The sequence below is a fragment of the Melozone crissalis genome, unplaced genomic scaffold (assembly GCF_028551555.1).
Source record: "Melozone crissalis strain CALT ecotype California unplaced genomic scaffold, PUWL_Pcris_2 ptg000016l_1, whole genome shotgun sequence".
Lineage (NCBI taxonomy): Eukaryota > Metazoa > Chordata > Aves > Passeriformes > Passerellidae > Melozone > Melozone crissalis.
This window is the reverse complement of record NW_026535794.1, coordinates 18,958,505-18,979,370: the sequence shown is the minus strand read 5'-3', so window position 1 is coordinate 18,979,370 and position 20,866 is coordinate 18,958,505. Positions and strand designations below refer to the sequence as shown.

At 42.6% G+C, this 20,866-nt stretch overlaps 1 protein-coding gene across 1 annotated transcript in view; it reads left to right on the top strand.

Annotated features, from left to right (window-relative positions):
* The first annotated feature begins 2,684 nt into the window (after positions 1-2,684).
* SPAG6 (sperm associated antigen 6) overlaps positions 2,685-20,866 on the top strand; it is a 34,588-nt gene continuing 16,406 nt past the window's right edge. Inside the window, exons 1-4 of the mRNA XM_054274199.1 lie at positions 2,685-2,736; positions 2,839-2,934; positions 13,487-13,653; positions 17,124-17,307. Coding sequence (XP_054130174.1) covers positions 2,712-2,736; positions 2,839-2,934; positions 13,487-13,653; positions 17,124-17,307 — 472 coding nt within the window. The 5' untranslated portion in view covers positions 2,685-2,711. The remainder of the gene's footprint in view (positions 2,737-2,838; positions 2,935-13,486; positions 13,654-17,123; positions 17,308-20,866) is intronic.

The window sequence follows — 20,866 nt, the reverse complement described above, 5'->3', positions numbered from 1 at the left end:
TCAGTACTTTTGCGAGAACCGGTGACATTTCCGTAGACCGCATTTGCATGGTGTTTATTCCTCATTATTATTATTAACCATGCCGACAGGCTTAGTATCAAGCAACGAAGTGTAACGGCAAGTCTTGGTGGCACTCAGGGTGCGTTTTGTTGTTCCTTATCCAAACATTAGACTTAATTAGACAGATAAATCAATTTATCTGTAATCGACACATCTGCTTTTTTTTTTTTTTTTTTTTTTTAGAACCTCTGGAAGTAATTAATCACCATTTGTTTATTTTTTATTTAACTTAGGAACAGAAATAAGTATAAAGAAATGTGTTTAACAGCTGTTCCCTTCTCAAGTACACATGGTGATAATTTCCCAAAATATTTTCTGTGGCAAACGACCTTCTCACCAATCTGATTTTATTTGTCTCCTTTATTTGTAAAGAATAGCACACCACCTGTTTAATTTGTTTACTTAAAGAGATTTTTTTTTCCCCGCACTAAATACTCTTGGAAACACGTAGCTCATTTTAGACCATAATATTGTGTATATTAGCCCCTCTTTTTTCAGCTGAGCAAACACAGACAGGAGTTTTAAAAAATTCAGACGTCTCTCTTACACTTTTCTAAACTTTAAAAAGGCAGCTGAAGTACCTTCAGCATTCCAACTTTAAGGTATGAGACAAAACTTTATGTTACCTAGCAGATAATATGTTTATATAGTGTCAGTCGTCTGATTTTTGTACATCTGCAGCTTTTCAGGACAAATAACCTGCCTATGAAATCTTGAAGCCACTGCGCAATAATGTGTGGCTACAGGAAGAGATATTCTTTATTGACTATTAAGTCTGATTTTCTGTTGTAGATCACAATTTCACTTGGAGCAGCCTGATCGATAGCAGAGCTAACTATTACCTTCGTTCACAAGTATCCTGCGTCTTGGGAATCGCCCTCAAAAGATACTGGGGGAGATGTAGAGTCTATTTCTCTTCAAACCCTTATAATACTGATTTCATTATCCAGTCCCACCGTTTGCACTAGCTGCTATACAGACCTCCAAGGTTGTGTTTACTCGTAGATGCAACCATGTCTCGGCCAACCAGTAATGAAGAGAATTGTTCGTAATTGGTTCTTATGGCCCCACCAAGATGGGAAAAAGTGGAAGGCAGTGCGCAGGTTATCTACCAGAATGACACGCTGGTGGAAAAAAAATAAAAAATACCCTCAGCCCCCAGCCCCATTACAGTGCGCAGGAATGACTTGTGTCCGTGCCAGGCAGAGCCAGAGGGCTGCTGCCGGAGCATCCCTCCCCACCGTGCCCCTTCCCGCGCTGCTCTCGCCACACCGAGAGCGCGGATGCTGCTCCGGGCCACCGAGCGGGGCGGGAGCTGCCGCTGCGCGGGTGTTCTGCGGATGGGCGCGATGGGGCACCTTTCACTGCGCTGTTTATCGTCTGAGAAAAGCCTTTATTTCAGCGGGGCACCGCGCGTCTGCTGCCGCGCTCCCGAGGCTCCCGGCGGAGGCTGCAGCCCACGGGCTCGCCCCTGCGCGTCCGCGCTGCCCGCACCGCCCCGGCCCCGCCGCGCTCCGCGGCCTTGCGCGGGACAAGTTTATTCCCCATGAGGCGAAAAAACTCCTGCGTGGGTCGTCGCGGCGGCCAAGGCAAGGGCGGAGATCCCCGAAGAGGAATCGCGTCGGTGGTGAGATAGAAAAGAAAAAACTAAAATCAAAGGACACCACGAAGAAGAAAGGCGCGTCGGGGGGCGAACAGCTTGGAGCTGCCCTTATTTTTCTTATTTAGTTTTTATCTTCCCTCCGCACCCAGGCAGCGGAGGGAAGCGGGAGCCAAGCAGGTGGACCCTCTCTCTGCCGGGAGATGCGCTGGATTTCGCCAGAGCGCCGAGTCTGTCCCGTCTGCCCGCCGAGCCCTGGGCAAGTTGCGCAGCAGCGGAGCGGGACAAGGGACGCGCCCCCGGGGGAGCAGCGCGTCCCACCGATACGCACCGGCGGGGCGGCCGCGGCGCCGCTCCCGAATGTCAGCGGGGGCGGACAGGCTCCGGTCCGGCCGTCCGACAGCTCCCCGCCAGCCTCCGCTGCGCGGGACTCGGCGCCGCGGCTGTGGCCCGGACCCGTCCCTGCGCTGAGCCCGGCGCCGTCCCGCGGGGCTGCGCCTTCCCTGCCCGTCCGCAGCCTTCCCCGGTGCCCCGGGAGCAGCACTGCCCGCCGGTGAGAGGTGAGTGCGCACAGCGCTGTACACGTTTTCATGCCACGTCGTGTTGATACCGTCCCGCAGGTGTTGTGCTTGTGCTACAGACGCGACACAGCGGCGCTCCCGTCTCCGCGGAGCTGCCGGTCCACCCGCCCCCGGGAGCCTCTGTAGGGGCCGATCCCCACACCTGCGCCGGCAGTGAGCAAGTGACACACGTGTGCGGGCCGGGGCCGGGGCCGGGGCCGGTGCCGGGCACAGCCGGCCGGATACAGCCGCCGCTCGTCCCGTCCCGTCCCGTCCCGTCCCGTCCCGTCCAGTCCCGTCCGGTCCCGCGGGCACGGCCCCAGCGCGGCGCGCGGAGCCCGCGGGGCGGAGCGGGACCGGGCGCGGCGGGCGGGCACGCTAACGTCACTGCCGAGGCCCCGCCCCCGGCGGCTCCGCTTCCGCCCGGTTGCCGGGGAGACGCGTCCCTAGCGCGGAAATCCCCGCGCGCGCGGAGCCCGCCCGGCGCCGCCATGAGCCAGCGGCAGGTCCTGCAAGGTAGGCTGGGCCGGGGCCGGGGCCGGGGGAGCGGGGCTGGCGCGGTTCCCGCCCGGTGCCCGCCCGCCCGCTGACCCGGCGCCCCGGCGCTGCCGCCCGCAGTGTTCGAGCAGTACCAGCGCGCCCGGTCGCAGTTCGCGCAGGCGGTGGCCGACCTCGCCGCCCGGCCGCAGAGCATCGACACTCTCCGCAGTGCAGGTACGCGGGAGCCGCGGGGTTTTGCGCGCCCCGGGGCGGGGACGGGGACGGGGACGGGGACAGCGCGGGGCGCCGCGGCCTTTCCCGGTTTTTGTTTTATCTCCCTCCTCCCCCGTGGGCCGCTCAGTTTCCGGAGATTTTTCGCAGTAGGATTTGCCCCCGCCCTGCTTGGCGAGTCCCCCTCGTTCGGTGCCAAGGTAAATTGCGCTGCTCGGCTGCGGGCCGGTGCCTGTGCGGGGTGGGTGTCTCCGGCTGAGGTCTCCGGTTTATTTCAAGGAACATTTTTCACTATAACCCTTTTTCAAATTTACTTCCTCCCGCTTCCGATGTAGCTTTATGTAAAGTTCAGCGATTGGAATTCCCGATGAAGACAGCACTAATTTGCCAAGGAAATTCTACTTTTAGAATAAACAAAATTTTATACCGGCTTTACAAGTTGTTCCTAAATTCTTCGATGCTTTCTGCCGGCAGACTGGCTCAGCTTAGGAGGGATTTGATTTTGTTATATTGCTGTCGTGGGATGTCGTGAACCAAATTGAACATTTTTAGAAAGAGGAGCTGCGGGAGCACTTCTACCAGCTGTTGAGCTGCTGGCATCTGGCAGATCCACTCCGCTCGGCCAAAGTTCCTGGGCTTAAAAGAGGAAAAAGAAGTGCCTGGTAATTGATTACCTGAATGACAGTTTGAAAATGTGCTATAGATCAGTGGTGGGTTTGCCAGGTGGTATTCATGAATTGATTATGTTTTGGTGTGTCTCAATTTTGTTTTGATACTTGTTTCCCTGATCTAATAAAGCTATCAGTCTTTTCTCAAATACAATGACATCTAAAAAGCAAACGAAAAAGAAAACCACTGGTGTAAATATTTGCAACTTTCTGTTATTTTATTTACAACAGTTTTTTAGAATTGTTTTATTAAAAATCTATCACTTAAATTCTTGAGGAACCACCTTTTCTTAAGGAAACATTTCCTTTCATTATGGGAGCAGCATGTTAATACCAGGCCTTTTGTATTACTTTGCTGTGGCTCTTGAATCTTTGTTTTGTTTTCCATCTCTTGGTGAGTTAATGACACTGCTGTAGCTTACACAAGTGATCTCTGTTTGCCAAGGGGACATCGTGGCTATAGGAATAATTTATGCCTTATTTGTATGAAGAGGTTCCTCTGAGTCCTTTTGCAGTCCTGGTTTTGGCAGCTCCCAGAGAGAGATCCTGTATAGGCAGGCTTCTCACAGCTCAGCCTTGTAAAAATGCAGAAAGTTTCTATTTTAAGAAAACAATCAAAGTGCCAAGCTAACTGTAATTGCATTGCATTTATTTTTAAAATAACTCTTTTAATGTAATCTGGTTGGTAACTTGACGTCAGAACTGATTTCTTGCTTGTGCAGAACAAATAATTGATTCAGAGGCCTGAAACTTTCTTCTGCACACAGCTGATGTTGGTCTGAAGGTTAAATTTGCAAGGATCAGGCTCTGGATAGTAATCTGAAAATGTTCATTTGTGTAGATTAGCTCACTTGGCTCTTTCTGGTCATGAGCTGCTTTTCCACAAGTTTTAGTTTTTCAGATGCTGGACAAGAGGAGAATGTCTGCAAATATGCCTGTTACAATTTATTTAGATGGCACACAAATATTTTACCATCTTTCCCACCTGTGTCTTTAAAAGTACTTTGTAGTTATATAATTGCAATGAGAGCTGTTCATCTTGGCCTTTTCTGGATGTGCTAGATCCAAGTTTTAAAATAAAATTGGTCCTTTTATTAAAACAAATATTTTGGGACATCGCTGTCTAGCAGATAACTGGTGAGTGCCTTTTATGATCTCAATCTAGTGAGGGCTGGAGCAATGATTTAAGTTGCCTGTCTATTCATGTATCTCTGTATAAATCTGATTTTAAAAGGGTTTGGGACTTGTTTCTTATTCTGGTGAATAAGAATTCTAGCCATCCCTTATGGAGATTGCTGTTTTAAGAAGATGGGAAAAGATGCCCATTGTTATTTTACATTAGCTTTGGGAGTCAGGGGCACCTTGCAGGGTTCTTTTGTTGGATCTCAAAAGTTGTCAGGGTTTGGTATCTTTCTGGCAAAAGCAGAAGGCAACATTACAGTGACTTGAATTTGAACAAAATTATATCCTTAAAGTGTACTGTCAGGTACTGTTGCATTAGTGGCCTCAGTTTATATTCCTGGAATAAGAATGAAATATGAGTTCTCAAGGAATAAAGCATCTGATCCCATTTTAGAAGTCTTTTTGATAAATAGTTAACATCTCATAAGGAAAACAAATACTTGTTTGAGACCTTATTCTTTGTGGAGGTGTGTCTGGACACCATGCTAACATCATGAAAGATAGAAGTGTTGAAAAAGTAATTCTTTACTACCCTCTGAGCCTGCTTCTGTGGTATTAAACTAGGTACAGGCAGGGGTATTGTTGCACATTTGGAGCCTGCAGCCTGGAGGGGAGCAAACAGCATCAGAGGCATCACCAGCTCCTTGTGCTGGCTTGGCTGCTGGGAAACCTTGAGGTGCCATTGCTGTGGAAACTCCTATGAATGGCCTGTAAGGAAAACTGCTGGGAAGCTGAAAAGAAGGTCAGAGAGGGCCAACAGGAAGCCCACCTTTACTTAGGACATCTGTCTTCTGAAGCTTCTGTATCTCATCAAGTTCTGGAGCTGCTTTTCCCACTGGGCAGAAATCTCAAAGATGTTGTAGCCAGGGAACTGGAACCTGGCCCTGGGCTTCAACACATTTGCATGGCCCTGGCCCTTTCCTGGTCAAGATGGTCCTGGGGGCTAGTGCCTGGGAGCTTAACAGCTTTCTGGTGGCAAGAAAGTGCAAGGAATGATCAGAGAGATTCTTTTGTTGGAGCTCATTCCTGTGTGTTTTCCAACTCTCTGTTTTGCTTTGATAAAGGTGTTCCTTATGATTAAATACTGCCATGAATAATTACAGGATTTTGTCATTTGAATGTTTAGTTTGTTGATACTTGGGGAGAAAAGTCTGTTCCAAAACTCCTAAACCTTTTCCATGTAGTAAATGTACATGTGAAACAATGACAGACATTTTATCAAATCTTGTTTCTTGAGGGCTGCTGACTAAAGGGTGAAGCTACTTTGATAGTAACAACTTTAAATATATTTTTAAAATATAAATCTATTTATTTGGTAGCTACTGCTTGTGGAGTTTGGTACTGGAATGCATTATTCAGCTCCACATCTCTTCATCCTTCCAAAATTTAAAATCCAAGAAACCGGCTGTTTTCAGTTATAATGACAGATGAACTTGAGCTCTTTTTCTTGCACTGAGTTTTAGGCAGCTGCCTGTCTTTTAGAAGAGCTAGGTGAGAATCTGAAGTGCTTCTAGTATGTGTGGAACAGTGGTAGTCACTGAGGGTCTAATTCTTCAGTTTTTTTCCTTGTGAAGTGCAGGACTCTGTAAATGAACAACCCCTTTGAAACTGCATTTTGTTTTGATTTTTTGGAGGCATTAACAATTCAGGATTAATATATGTATCAGAATAATTACTTCTGTGTATTTGTTTTTGATTGATTATTAGATTATTTTTTATTTATCTTGCATTGGAACATATGGTGATGAGAAATGTTGCTTTTAACATGTGAGTTATTTAAGGCTGTCATTGTGATTAAGAAACAGTTTAGTCTTGCTACTTTGACTCTAAAGCTATTACAAGATCAGCTCTAACCCCTTTTTTGGGGCTAATCACATTCTTAAGTGTGATGACTGCAGAAGTCATGGGGAAGGCTGAGTTCGGAACATGGAAAACCAGATTTGTGTGTGCAGCAGGCTGTGTGCTGGGGCCCTGCACACCTGACTGCCCTTTGCATTGCTGCTGGGGTATCTTTATCATCTCAGGCAGAGAACTTCCACTGCTGCTCCTCTGCCTTGCTGGCTTGCTGGACAGTCTGCAGGGTTCCAGGAAAGTTCCAGAATGTCACTGTAAATGAAGATCCTCTCCCAGTGAATCTCTTCCAACTCCATCAGCCCACAGCCCTGAGCCCAGGTCTCCCTTCCATTATTCCTGGTACCAAGCTGCTTCTCAGCCTAAACTCCAGCCCTGAGCCCTCCTCTGCTTTCACCTCTGGGCTTTTTCTCCTGTACCTGTTCCACACAGCCCGTGCTGGCAGGAGGCTAAAGCCTGGAGGCAGGAATTGCCTGGATCAGACTGGGGCTCCACCAGCAGCCCTTGGCCATGGCAGGCTTTCCCCTGTTTTGTGGTCTGTTTGTCTGTAGGTAAAGGGTGATGTCGTCAGTGTTAGTTCATTCCTGGCTCCAGACCTATTCCACTGGTGACAGGTTTTAAAAGCTGTATTTCTGAATCTCTGGATTGGTTTTAGGTGCCTTTATTTTTAAGAAAACGCTGCTCAAATTGATTTCCCTCCTCCAATTACATGGAATATTTTTGCCCATGCTTTTCTCATTTTTTCATTCTTATTTTAAATGTACCATTTTTCAATGTGACACTTGGACACTTGGACACTTGGCCCTGGGTAATCAGAACAAGACCCTAGGATGGGATTTTAGGATATAGTTCCATATTTTATATAATATTAAAGAATATTATTTGATAGCACTGTGCTTAATAGAAAGCCTGGGAGCATTTGGATCTTGCAAGTGGATGTGCATGGACAGACTCCAGTGCCTGCCCCCAAGTAGCCAGTTTCAACACTGGAGTTTGTGTACCCTCTTTTGTAAAGGATGCAGACAGCTTTGACTTTGGTTTTGTTTTTGGTTTTTTTGTTTTTTGGTTTTGTGTTTTCTAAAAAAATTTTTTTATTGTGAGTTAAAAGCATTACTGAGCTTGAGAAGTAGGAGAGGATTAATGCAATGTGGCATAAAAGACAAAAGGTTGTCTTGGCAGTTGTGGTAGATCATGTGTGGAGAGTGGCTTTTCCAAAGGCTTTAGGACATTGTGGTGCCTGATGAAGGCAAGAAGGGGTTGTTTTAAGGAAAGTATGAGAGAGGTGACATAGAAGGAGAAAATAAATGCAGCTAAAGCTGGAGGATTGACTTTTTCTGTAACTCAATCGAATGAAAGCTCAACTGTTCCTCTTCTTCTCAGTCTCGTGGCCTGTCTGGAGATTTGTAAGTGAAATGTCAAAACCAGATTTTTTTAGAGATTTCAGTCTCATCTTAACAAGTGGACATTAAAAAGAAGCAGCTCCTTGTGGCCACCTTGGCTTTGGTGTGTCTGTGCACAATTGCATGGCGGCCACTAACAGCCCTATAAATGGTATTTTCAGAAATTTGTCCTCTTGTAACAGGATTAGTTCTGCTTCATTAATGCAGAAACAGGGTCTGGCATCTAAGGAGGAGAAACTTACTGTTCCTCAATCCTTCAGGAATCTTCAGTGATACTGTCAAACTGAATCTGCATTGTGTCCCACACCATCTGGTAGCTGCTGTATGAATTACTTGATCAGGCAGAGTCTCTGTTACCCAAGTGTGTGGATGTTCCCTTTGGTCTCTGGAGGATGGCAGCTGTGCTGTGCACGGAGCTGTGGCACTGAGGAGTCCTTCCTTGTGACAAGTCACACTTGAGCAGTGTGTGTACTCGAGACCTGCACACTCTGCTGTCCCTGCAAGAGGCTCTGTCAAGATGAGTGAGTGTGAAAATTCTCTCTCACTGCTCTTCTGGGAAATTTGTTTTAAGCAGGGGATTTAAAACTCACTGCTATGCAGTTCCTAGAAAAAGGTCATTGAAGATAGGGTGTTAGGGTGAGGCAGAAATAAATTTCTGTTTTATTTCCTTGTTAAGTCAGCTGAATTTGATATAAAGAGCTCTGAAAAATCAAGTTGATATGATGAATGTGTGAGTGCTAATGTTAGCTCTGTGCATGCTCTAAATGTAACAGGTAGCACACAAAAATGAGAGGACATTTTCTTGGTCCAAAGCATAAATTAGAAGGACAGCATCTGCAAGACAAGAGTGTGTCCAGAGACAGCTGTAGTGTAGAATGACTTCTTTTCCCACATTTTAAAACTGAAATTATTTTTCCTTTAAGGAAGGAGGATAAAGTTGGAGTAGTCATCTTCAGATGCAGAAATGGAAAGAATTTCCAGTGTAGTGATTCTGTTTTGTGACTAGTCAAGTTTGACAGGGATTTGATGGGGATGTGAGGAGAGTAGAAGTATTTTGCATGAATTCCAGGTTGTTTTCCCCCAAAAAATCAAAATGGCCAAGCAAAGATTGCTATCTCCAGAATAGTGACTGTTTGTTTCCTGCAGAAACTTGGAATGAAAAGAAAAATTGGAATCTGCTGCTACCCTGAGTGATTTTTTTGTTTGTTTTCCAGATAGGCAGCAGCCAGCACTTGCTTGCTAAAACAAAGTGCATCAGGCCTGTGTGTAACAGCTCCACTTGAGAAGTGTGTGTTAAGAGTGATTCAGCTTCTAAAGTGTGTCATTCTTTGAAACAAATTTGAGTGGGAAACTGAGGATAGAAAAGGGAATCGTTCCTTGCCCAGTGTCAGTCAAGGTTCTGTGATGCAAGAGAGAATATTTGGCAGTAATTCTCTGTTACTCAGTTTCTGAGTGCTAGTGGGAACTCTTCCAAAATAAATCTAGTCCAATAGTCTAAATGCCTTATTTTGTAGTTTACTTTCTGTGTGGTTGCTTTTGAATTAGAGTTAATGAATTTCCTACTGCTGTCACAACAGACTTATTTAGAAGAAGACCAGAGAGTTCTAAAGTTTTCAGCAACAAGACACTGCTACTCCATGATCTGTATGGCCCTGTTCACTTGAGTGAATGGTCAAGATAAAAGGAAGTAGTTGGAAGGTTCTTGCCTATTTTCCTGCTCTAAGTAATGGTAAATACATTTGAATTTAATTAAAAATGCTGATAGGAATCCTGGCTTGGACCTCTTTGGAGGAGTAGACTTTGCTGTAAACAGGATAGATGAAAGGAAGAGATCAAATAGAGGAGGTCACCAAATCCAGCTGTCTGGAACAAAGCTGGGTTGGGCCAGTGCAGGAAAGCCTCATCCTGTGCCAGGCACATCTGTCCTTTACAGCACTGGGTTCAAAGGCCATAGAAGGGATGGATATCTTGGCTTCCTATAGGTGTTTTAGTGAAGACTGTAGGAGCTCTATGTAGCTGTTTTCACACTCTCAGAATTATTTTTTAAAGTGCTGGAAAGAAAGAAATACTAGGTTTGCTGAAGATAGAAAAATTATGACAATGGTGAAAGCTCCTCAAGCAGTTGGTTTTGCAGATTAATTGGAGGTGATGGAAAGCATCTTGACACAGAGAAAGTGGTTTTAAGAGAAGGTGGAAAGTAGAGGTAAAAGCTTTTAATTATGTTCAATGCACAGGCATGGTCTAGGCCTGTATATGCTTCTATCAATTCTCAGTAAATTTGATGTGAATATAAGGCTTGTACAGCACCAGGAATTGTTTTTTCTTTGTCTTGTTTCTCCAAAACTCATTCCATTGTAATTATTTGTCCACTGTCTCTTCTTACATTCAAACATGACTTTAGGAAAGTACAGTTTCCTTGAGGACCAGCACAGTTGCTATTATTTCTAAACTTTTTTTTTTTTAATCTAACTGTGTTGCAACATTTTGTATCCTTTCTTCAAACAGTAACTCCCATTTCATTTTTCATCTCTTTCCTCATTATAAGTTGTACCAGCTAAAGTAATTTGCAGTAGAACATTTTGTGCTGATGCTTAAATGTCATCACCAAACTCTGCATGGTTTACACTGTCATGGAATGCAAGGCATTGGTCATGGGAGGCATGCTGCTTGGAAGCATTTTCAGATTGAAGGCTTTTTAGGCTGTCCCAAAAGTGAAAGCTGTATCAGCTAATCTTGAAAATACAAAGTATATAAATCTTACATTTGGAACAACTCAAATCATGAATGTTTGTAAACCTTGTTAAATGTGGTTTTATATTTTGCTGTGCCTAGGTATGTCAGAAATGTGTCACATGGCCTGGACCTAGCACCTGCGTTAAGTGATTCTAGTCTCTTTAAATTTCACTGGATTTGAGATCATCAGAATTGAATTGTCTGGCACATTCTGGTTTACTGTCCCAGCCATCAGGCTCTTGGCTTTTTGAGGGTATGGACACTGCAAGCTGAAGTGTTCCTTTCCCTCTCTCCCAATCACTTCTGACAGGCTCTTTTATATCAGTAAAATAATTTTCCCCCCTTTTTTTTTCTATTTATTAAATAATCTTGTTTTCATATTATCTCAAGTCAAGAGCTCAAATGGAATATCTGTACAGTAAATGCAAGTGAACTACTTGTAAGTGTTCCTGCTTCACTGAAATACCTTCAGTGTAGATCATAAGAACAGTGTGAGGTCCCCTTAGGAATTTCAGCAGCTGTTTGACCATGCAAGTGATGTTAGAGGGAAGGAGAAAAAATACCCTCCCACAGAGAGTTTAGATGACTGGCTAGAAGATAACAGATGATGGCATTGGCCCCAACTCATATGTTTGTTTTTACTTCTAATTTGTCATATGAAGTATTTAGTGGTTTTTGATATGAAGCACAACTTGCTAATGACACTATACCTGTTATGTAGAGTTCATGAGAAGATGTCAGTGATGACCACATTCTGAAGTAGTGATTTCTGCAAGTGCTAAATGAATTCACATTGATCTTACAATCCCGGGGAATCTATCTTTTGTCATTTGCTACACAGGAGGCCTCTTTCAGTTCCCAGTGGCTTTAACAGAAGGGTGAGCAGACCCCAGCTACATTACAGACCTGTTTCCATAGGTTCAGTTTACTTGCTTTTGTTATGTGTCCCCCTGAAACCTGTGTTATTTTGTCTTGTGAACACGCTGGGAGGCTGTACCTCTCATGATAGAGCAGCTTTTGTCAAGGGGTTTGACCTTCCTAAATTTTTTTTAGGATAGCATGGCCTCCATGGTTAGTTTTTTGTGTTGTTCTTCCAGCCCCTTCAGAGCCATGTATAGATGATTCAGCCATTTTCTTCTTGCTGGGAGCAATTTGGTTTTGGTGTAAAATAAAAGTGGGAATTTTACTGCTTCTCTACTTACTTTTTTTTCTTTTTAGGGCAAGAATCATGCTACAGGTGTAACTTGTTATGGCCTCCATCCCTTTGCTTGCTCTGAGGTCCTCAGCTTTTCCTTGTCATGGAGTCCCTGTTGAACACCTGGGTGTTTGTTGCTTGCCATCAGGCAGTGATCCCCCAGTGTGGCACTGTCACACCAAAAGACTTTTGTTCATGCTAATAACCATAGGAGCCCTTGAGAGAAGGCAAGTCTTGCTTTCTTTCACTGTTGCTCGACTAGATCTTTATATTTGTAAAAAAACTAGTGGGAAGGGCTGAGAGAGCTGATATGAAGAGACCTCTAGCTCTGAGTGTTTGTTGTTCTGTTGTAACATCTCCATTTTCAGACAGCTCTGCTTTCTGGCTAAGGTCTAAAGCTCCAAAATGTTAATTCATGGAGCTGGCTGCTGCAGGGACAGCACATTCTAGAGATCACAATACATGTTCCCAGACCTTACGAGTCACATTCTTTATATAACCATTGGGATCTCACTTCTATCCCTACTGAAGAGTCCTCGTTTAACAGGAAGAGCTTCTACATACAGATTGGTCATCTTTGATCATCCTTGTTCCCTTTCAGTGAACTTTTTTCAGTTCTAGTTTAGTGGAGGGTATTGAATGTAGGCTAGTGGTGACCCCTGCTTTAGCCTCTACCCCTTTCTCAATAATCCTGAGCACTCTGTACACTTCTGCAGGTAAAGTTTCTCCTCTACTACTGAGCAAGAGCTGGGATCTCTCTGGAACTCTCTGTTCTAACATTGAGATTTTTCTCCTGGTTGGTAGTAATCTGTTTGGGGTCCATCACTGCATCTGTGAGGTTGGAGTTGGGTTTCCTGCATGAGCTCCATTTCACTTGCCATTTTGTTATCCAGTCATTGAGTCTGTAACTTTTTATAGTTTCCCTTGTTGCTACTTTCTCATTTTTTATGCTTAGCTGATATACTGTGAACTCATCAGTGAAAACACATCATAAATAATAACACGATAAGGAAATCTACAACTCTTCTATCTGGAGTGTAATGTATTATGGATATTGGTTTTCAAGCCAGTCATTGGTTACAGCAGATGAAATGTAATTTGTTGTAATTCAGTGTAGAGGTTCTACTGGCATGATGAATGAGGGACATGTCAGTGTCTTCTCACCAGCATCTCCAGTGGAGTTCCCCATGCACACGGTAACAGATGTATTTTATGTATGTTTGAATGTAACTTCGTTTCTTGTGTAGACTTTGGGATGTATTTTATAGATATTTGAATACAACTTATTTCTACATGTGCCTTTTTTTTGATTTCAGAATTGTTCTGTACCTATGAAAAGTGGGCAGAAACATTGCTATACATCAGCAGTGCTATCCAAGTGCCAACTTCATTTCAGTGGAACACCTGGATTTCCTACATGCTCTTATTACCTGGAAGAGTAATTAGTAGGTTTTTATGAATAAAGGCAAATGTTTAGAAAAACTTCGGCTTACCAAATTGGCTTTTGTCTCCCTACTGCAACTCAGGTGTGGTGTGTTTGCTGAGACCTCTTTTGCTGGATGTTGTCCCAAGTATTCGACAGACCACTGCCTTGGCTCTTGGGAGACTTGCTGATTATGATGTGGAGATGGCAGAGGCAATTGTGAAGGCAGGAATTCTTCCACAGCTCATATGTTCACTGCCTGAGGAGAATGTAAGGCATGATTGTTCTCTTAAGTAATATTTAAAAAAATTATCATACAGGGAAAAGGAAATCTTTCTGTGTCAGCATCTGGTGTTATTCTAATAGGACATTAAATGTATTGAAGTCAGAGCAGCATTCATGTTTGAACCCCTGAGAGATCTCTGTGTACTGTATGCCGAGGTCTGACTTCAAATAAGCTTGACTTTAAAATATTGTATTACCGTTTAATGCACTATAGGAAATACATTCATTGCACTGTAACATTTTTAAAATGTTGAGTGATGCTTTGTAAAAGGTTCCTCTTCAAAAAGGAGACGGTTGGGAAGCTGTGGTGATAATTGACTAGGTTTTGTCCATAATACCAGACACGTGTAAAATACATCTAAAACCCCTGAAATTCTGTAATGAAATACTTTGTATCTCCGAACACAGTCCTTTGGAAATCTGTAGTGTGAGAAACAACAAACCTCTGACACAGGAAAATATGCAGAAAGGTTTTCATCTTCATATTTGTCAAAACCAAACAAAGTACAGTCACAATTGCAATGCAAATAAATCTGTTGGTCTGTTCCACACCCTTCCTCAAATTTTTCCTCAAGCTCTGTGTGTCTTTCAGCTTTGATTTTTGAATGATGCTAACCTAGATTAACAGAAATACTTTCAAGTAAGGTTCCTAAGCAGCTGGAAACTGACAGCTGAAGGGTTAAGTGCACTTATATCACAGCCACACTTTTATGTTGCAGCTTTGATTTATGAAAAGTAGGTTTTCAATGGAAATATAATTTGGAAAACCATATATTTTAATTTTTAATCTTTTGAGGAAAACAAAGATGTAAATGTACTCATTGCATACTTTTTGTGCATATAGAATCATTGCCTATACAATTAAAATTGAAAAAGAAAACACTAAATAAAAACTTTGATGGCATGATACTAGTATAGTATGAAAAGAAAGTAAAGATTTTAATTAGACAAGGTTATAAACATTTTGGATATTTTATTTCTGTTTTTAAGGGAATATGTGGAACAGAAATCTACCCACTGTTGGTTTGGAAACTACCCCCTGCTACAACTTGAAACCCTCACTAAATTAGCTCAAGTACCCTGAGATAGAGTAATTAGGGGAAGCAACAGCAAGACTTGTGTGAGGTCATGGAAAGCCTGCTATGCCTTGGTGACTGAGGGCAAGAGGAGAAACTCATCCAGTTCATGCGGAGTTTAGCAAGCAGACAGTTTGTCACTTCCCACAGGCGAAGAAACCTTTTCCATTCCACTCACTTTTAGTGTATCAACATCTGTATTTAAGGATGAGATTCTTTGAGCACACAATGAATACTGTTTCTGCTGATTTATGGGGAACAGTCACAGGGTAACATCCCAGATCAATGTTTTGTCAATTAAACTGAGCAAAATTCAGTTTTACAGCATATTCTGGCTATGCCTGTGAATATGGTTTGTTTCTAAAGAATGTGTTTTGAATAATGAAAACAAAGAAGTGTTTTTCTTTGCCAGGAGCATAATTACTTAACAGAAACAACATACCCATATTTGTACAGACTTATGTAAACAAATATGGCTCCATTGAGTTCAACAAAGCTTACAGTAACTTCCATTATCTGGGGATTGGACCATTTGTCTGTACTGTTTCCCTTAACTTCTGTTCCCCCTAAATGAAGTTTAATGCTTTGCCTGTAAATTATGTTTAATGTACCTGCTTGTAGACCTTAACTTAGAAAACTGGATTTTTGGCATCAAGGAATTATATCAGTACTGGTAAACTAAGGAAGGTAAGGGTGTGTGTTGGAGCACTGAAAGATGACTGTGCTTGTTAATCAGTAGCTTGTTAATCATGCTCTCTGATGTGGTTTTAGCCAATGCCAGACATCAAACTACTCAACAATGCTTGGGCATGGTTTAAGGGATAGCACAAGGCAGGAACAGTTTCCAGTAGCATAGATGAGGCCATTGTGCTTTGAGGAAAAAGGAGTTTAGGTGCACAGAAGTGTCACCTTCTGCTGTGTCACCTTCTTCTAGGGCCAGGGAGTGTGCCTGGGTGTGTTTTATTTCCTGGGAGGCATTGCAGATACTGTTCTTTTGCCATATCTTAGTGCTTCAGATCAGGCTTTGAAGGTGTTTGGGTACCTCACAGGATGCACAAAAGCACTCACGTGGTTCTTTGTTTTTCTGGACTTGATCCAGAAGGGATGTGGGCTTTGCATTGTTTAAATTTTGAGTGCCTTGACAGAGGACTAGCGCTGCAAAGTGCCCAGACTGCCTGTGCAGCGCAGGGGAGAGCCAAGCACCTTGGGATGAAATCAAAGGCAGCTGGCATAGGAGAGAGAGCCCTCTAGAGCTTGTCCATAGGGATCATCTGTCAGTGCCCAGGCTGGAGGGCACACTCCAGGCACTCAGACACAGCAGCAGGGTACTTGTGTCCCCATGAATCTTGCCCTTCACAGGGGAGGGGAACTACCTGTCTTTCTGACAACATGGTTTTCTGTGGCCAGAGTGCTTTAACTGAGCTCTGGATTTTGAAAATATAAGGCAGTAGAGGAAACTTCAGCTTCCATATCCTAATGGTGGATATAAAACTGCAGGAGGAACCTGAGAAGTGGATTTTTGAGGGAAGACTTAAATGTGCTTTTAGAAGAAATCACTGCTGCAGTTTACGTGGGAACCCCATGCTGTGTGCAGTGTCATGCATTATATATACATACTGAAACCATTATTTGGTCCAGTCCTGAGAGAGATGGGCAGAATTGAGACAAGAGCTTAGACTTTGTGTGCCCTTATGACAAAAGGGCCAGGTGCTGGCTCCTCTTCAAAAGGAGCTTTTTCTGGACACAGGCAGGAGTAAAATTGCAGTCAAAATTGGTCAAAATTGGCAATTATTCAGTATTGGGTGTTGGTGGGATGGGTTTTCAGTCTCCTCGCTGTGGGTTTTAGGCAATGTTTGGGCATTTCAGGATTCATATCTTAAACTCTTTTATTGGATCTAATTCTCTCTGTGTCAGTTTCCTGTTTGCAAAATGTAACTAGTGTTTTCTCATAGAGATGTTGTGAGGATATCTATTTTAGAAAGTGGAAAACCTTGCAAGTGTTACAGATGGGCAGAATTATTTTAGGAGCTTGCCTGCATAACCTGTATAATCTGGTTCAACATGTTAAGAGTTATTGTTTTTGTAGCTCTTTTTGTTCACTACTCACTTAAACCGACTTACTTAGACTACTCTCTTTTCCCATATCATCTTAGCTCTCTCATTTTTTTCTGTTTGTTTATGCACTTGCTGCAGATTTTATATCATGAGCTGTCCCAAAGAACTGTAGGTTCATTGTTTGTCTGATATCCAGTGGTCCTCATTTGGGTCTATCTAAGATATTGCTGCTACTAAAAAAGTCTAATTTAGGCATGTCTGTACTATATTATGCCTCAAGCTTCTTAATGTTAGTGAAAGTTTGTTTGTTTCTGATTTGTCTAGCGTTACTACAAGAAAGCAACTGCATTTGTGCTAAGAGCAGTTGCTAAACATTCTCCACTACTAGCTCAGGCCGTAGTTCAGGCTGGAGCACTGGAAATGCTGGTGATTTGCTTGGAAGATTTTGACCCTGGAGTCAAAGAAGGTGCATCTTGGGGACTTGGATACATTGCCCGACACAATCCAGGTAACAAGTTTCATGTGTGTCATCTTTTAGCTTAATGTCATGTGATAACAATAATAAATTGTGTTATTTTGGTAAGTATAAAAATATACTTTTTCTTCTCTACAGTTAGAAAATTTTAAATTTGGGATGAAACCCTAGTGTAACTGTACCATTCCAACAATGCTGTACCTTTTTGTGGGAAACTGGCATACCTGACATCAGCAGAGCCCAGCTATGAGAGGTGCTTTAAGAGAAAATGTTTTGAGCCCTTGGTCAAAAAAGGACACTCTGCTTTATTCCTCTTCATGAACAGATTTCTGAATCTTTATATATTGTGTAGGTGTTGCTGCAGAACCAGGTTTCTTTTGCTTGGCATTAGTTCTTCTTTGATATACATAGTTGAATGGAGAAGCCTAGGGAGAAGTAAGTTTCATTCATTCATTCATTCATTCATTCATTCATTCATTCATTCCAGTAGTGTTTGCAGAATAAATAGGCCAAATTTATTGCACTATGTTATCATTAGCCAGTGGACCACACTACTCTCTGGGAGTCAGGAATAGATCCTAGGGATCCAGTATTGAGCAGTTCACTGCTGTCTCACAGGCAGTTGTATAACTCACTGGTGGTGTCATGTTCGTATTTAAACACTGATCCACGTGGTTGATGGTTCTTCTACCAGCTATTTATATAGTTCAAGTAAAAGTTTAGACTGTGAATGAAAGAACTGAGGGAAGAAACTGCTAGCTGGAAGGGGTGGGAGAAACAGTTAGTGTTTGTATTGTTCAAAGTTAAACTAATTATAGGATCATAACATTAACTCATAGTTTTATATTTGGTTTTGGCTCTAAAATGTACATAGACTGATTTTGAAAGTGTTTTTCTTTGTTTTTTAATCAATACAGAATGTTGGACTGCAGAAGGCATGGGGGATTCCCCCTTCCCATGTAGCGGGTTAGCTTACTGGGACAGTCTCCAAAGTTGTTAGCACCTTTCTAACAGACTGCATTTTCTGGGGAACAAATTAATTCTTGGGACACCTCTCTGGTAATGATCTTTTGTCATTTGGTCATCAGGATTGAATTCCACCCTTGATGGAAAATAATTGTTCCTTCCATCTGAAAGATATTTATTTAAATATCAAAAGCGTTCATTTGTATAAATGTGTGTAGAATGTGTGTGTCTGCATTACTCTTAACATAAACATTTCTGCAGTTTTGTTATGTCACTAAATCAATATTGACTCACTTCAATTGCCCTTCATGCTATTCACTGCATGAATGCTGATGGAGCTTTAGTGTGATCCAGTTCACTGGGTGACAGCATTGTCTGCAAAGATGTAGGTGATGTGGGGGTGTTGAAGGCAAAAAAATTCCTTGTACAAATTTTTATTCCATGGTTATGAATAATTTATTTACTGATGGTGAATGGGTGCATACCTTATGTCAATTTACAATGACAATAAGAACAGCATCCTCAGAAATTAGGTTGAAATTGTGAGTGCTACCAAGCTACAAGCATCAGGACATAGACAGATCACAAGATGTAATCAGTAAAAGAACCCTGAATGCCAACAAAAGCCCGCCAAAACACCCCTGAAAAAATTGCCCAGCTACAACCAATTTAGGGGATTTGACTGCCTCTGTAACAGTCACAGTTTGTCTCTAAAATGATTATGGAAAGCAGAGGAGTTATACTGTGGAAAGATCACTCTGTGCATTGTATGTTTCTTACACTGCTACAAGCATGCCTTTGCAACACGATATTGCTGGAAATGGGATCCAGAGATAGAGAAATGGAATACAGAGACTTTCTCTTATCAATAGCTGATGTTTACTGTTCAAGAAACTCTGGATTAGACTGACGTGCTCCTGTTGACAAAATTTGGTGGTTATGATTTTCTGTCATTGACTGTCTGTGGACACATAATGCAGTTTTAACTTTAAAAATAGACCTGGGTGTAAAATGGTTCCCCCCACTCACAGAAGGTTTTTCAGTTTCAAAAATTGTTGCAGTTTTGAACTGGGACAATATTGAGGCAAGACTTTTTCTCTCTCCTGAAAAGATTGGGGGCTAGGGAGATTTGTTTGCTCCAGTAAGAAAAGTTCAATAATTAGGGCATGTCTCTGGGATTGAAGTCCTGGTCTGTTTTAGGCAGGATGTGAGCCTCTGTCTTCGTGAGTGCAGTCAAAGCCTCCTGGCATTCAGTGATAACTGTTTGCAATGGTGAGGGTCTCTCTGCTTTTAATCAGAAATTGCACCTATGACCCAGTAAAGCTATTAAGAACTGCAGAGTATGTTCCCATGGACAGACTTCCATTCTGAGAAATTGAGGCTTCTCCTCCACAATGAAAATCCTTTCTGCTAGCAAGTTCTATACTGACTTCATACAAAAATCTCTTAAAATGCAGTTCTTCTGGGAACAGATGTCTCCAGAAGGTCTGTGAGATTTTAGGTAAAGACAAATGTCTCCTGAGGTTTCAAGATGTTAAAATCTTGCCAGGTCAGATTCCAAAATTTAGAAACTGCTCGTGCAGTTCTGCTCTTTCTTTCCCTTTCAGCTGAATTTCAGATACTGATCTTACTCCAAAGTGTACAAATCAATGTGCTGTGATTTTGCCATTCATTATTTTTACTGATTGGGTTTAAAAAGAAGTATAAAATGTTTCAAATGCCATAGATACCATCAGGTCCATGAAAAATATTTTGTAACATTTTACTTACACCATATTCAGTTAAAATGCAAAATTGTTTTCTTTGAAGTATGCAAATAATTTGGCTTTCCATTTTCTTTGTCTGCATTAAAGGTGTAATTTATTCATTGTCTCATGCTTCAGTAGATTGTAAATTGGTAGGAAAACAAAAATAAACAACACTGTTGATACTGAAGCTTATTGCTAAGAGCAGAATTTTGCTCATTTTCTGTCATCCAGTGGACCATAGCTCAGCTTAGAAGGGACCTTGGCAGCTCTCTAGTCCAGTTTCCTGTTCAAAGCAGCATCAGCTGCAGGAACCAGTCCTCAGCTCTTCAGTGATTTGAGTCTCACCTCCATCCTCCCGGTGAAAGCTTTTGCACTGTGGTTGTAGAGGCCTGCAGAAACCTCTGATTTTGAAGTGCAGCCTTTGGGCTACTTGTGGGAATTAGAGTCTTTCTGTGTGGCCATAACATGATCACACAGTCCTCAGAAAAATGCAGTATTGGTGGTTGTTTTGGTCAAAACCTGTTATTTCCTGTGGATGCACCTGCTACCACAGCAAGGTCTGTTTGAGAGCCCTGGTCTGAACTGAAACCTGCATTTCCTTCCAACCAGGGGTGTTGCTGCTGCTCTGCTATGGGGATATAATATTGTATATTGTCAATATAATATTGAGCTGATTTTTTTTCTCTGGGGAAAACCTGAACATTCACTTTCTCACCTTCATCTTTTTAATCCTTGTCTGGTTTTTATAATCCATGCTATTATTGCCAGTGTGATAACATTAGCAGAGTTTTTCTCTTAGCACCTTAAACTAGTTTAGAATAATCCTGTAAGAGTTCCCATTGTTTTCAGTGGGTATGTAGGTAGGATCTTGGCTCCAC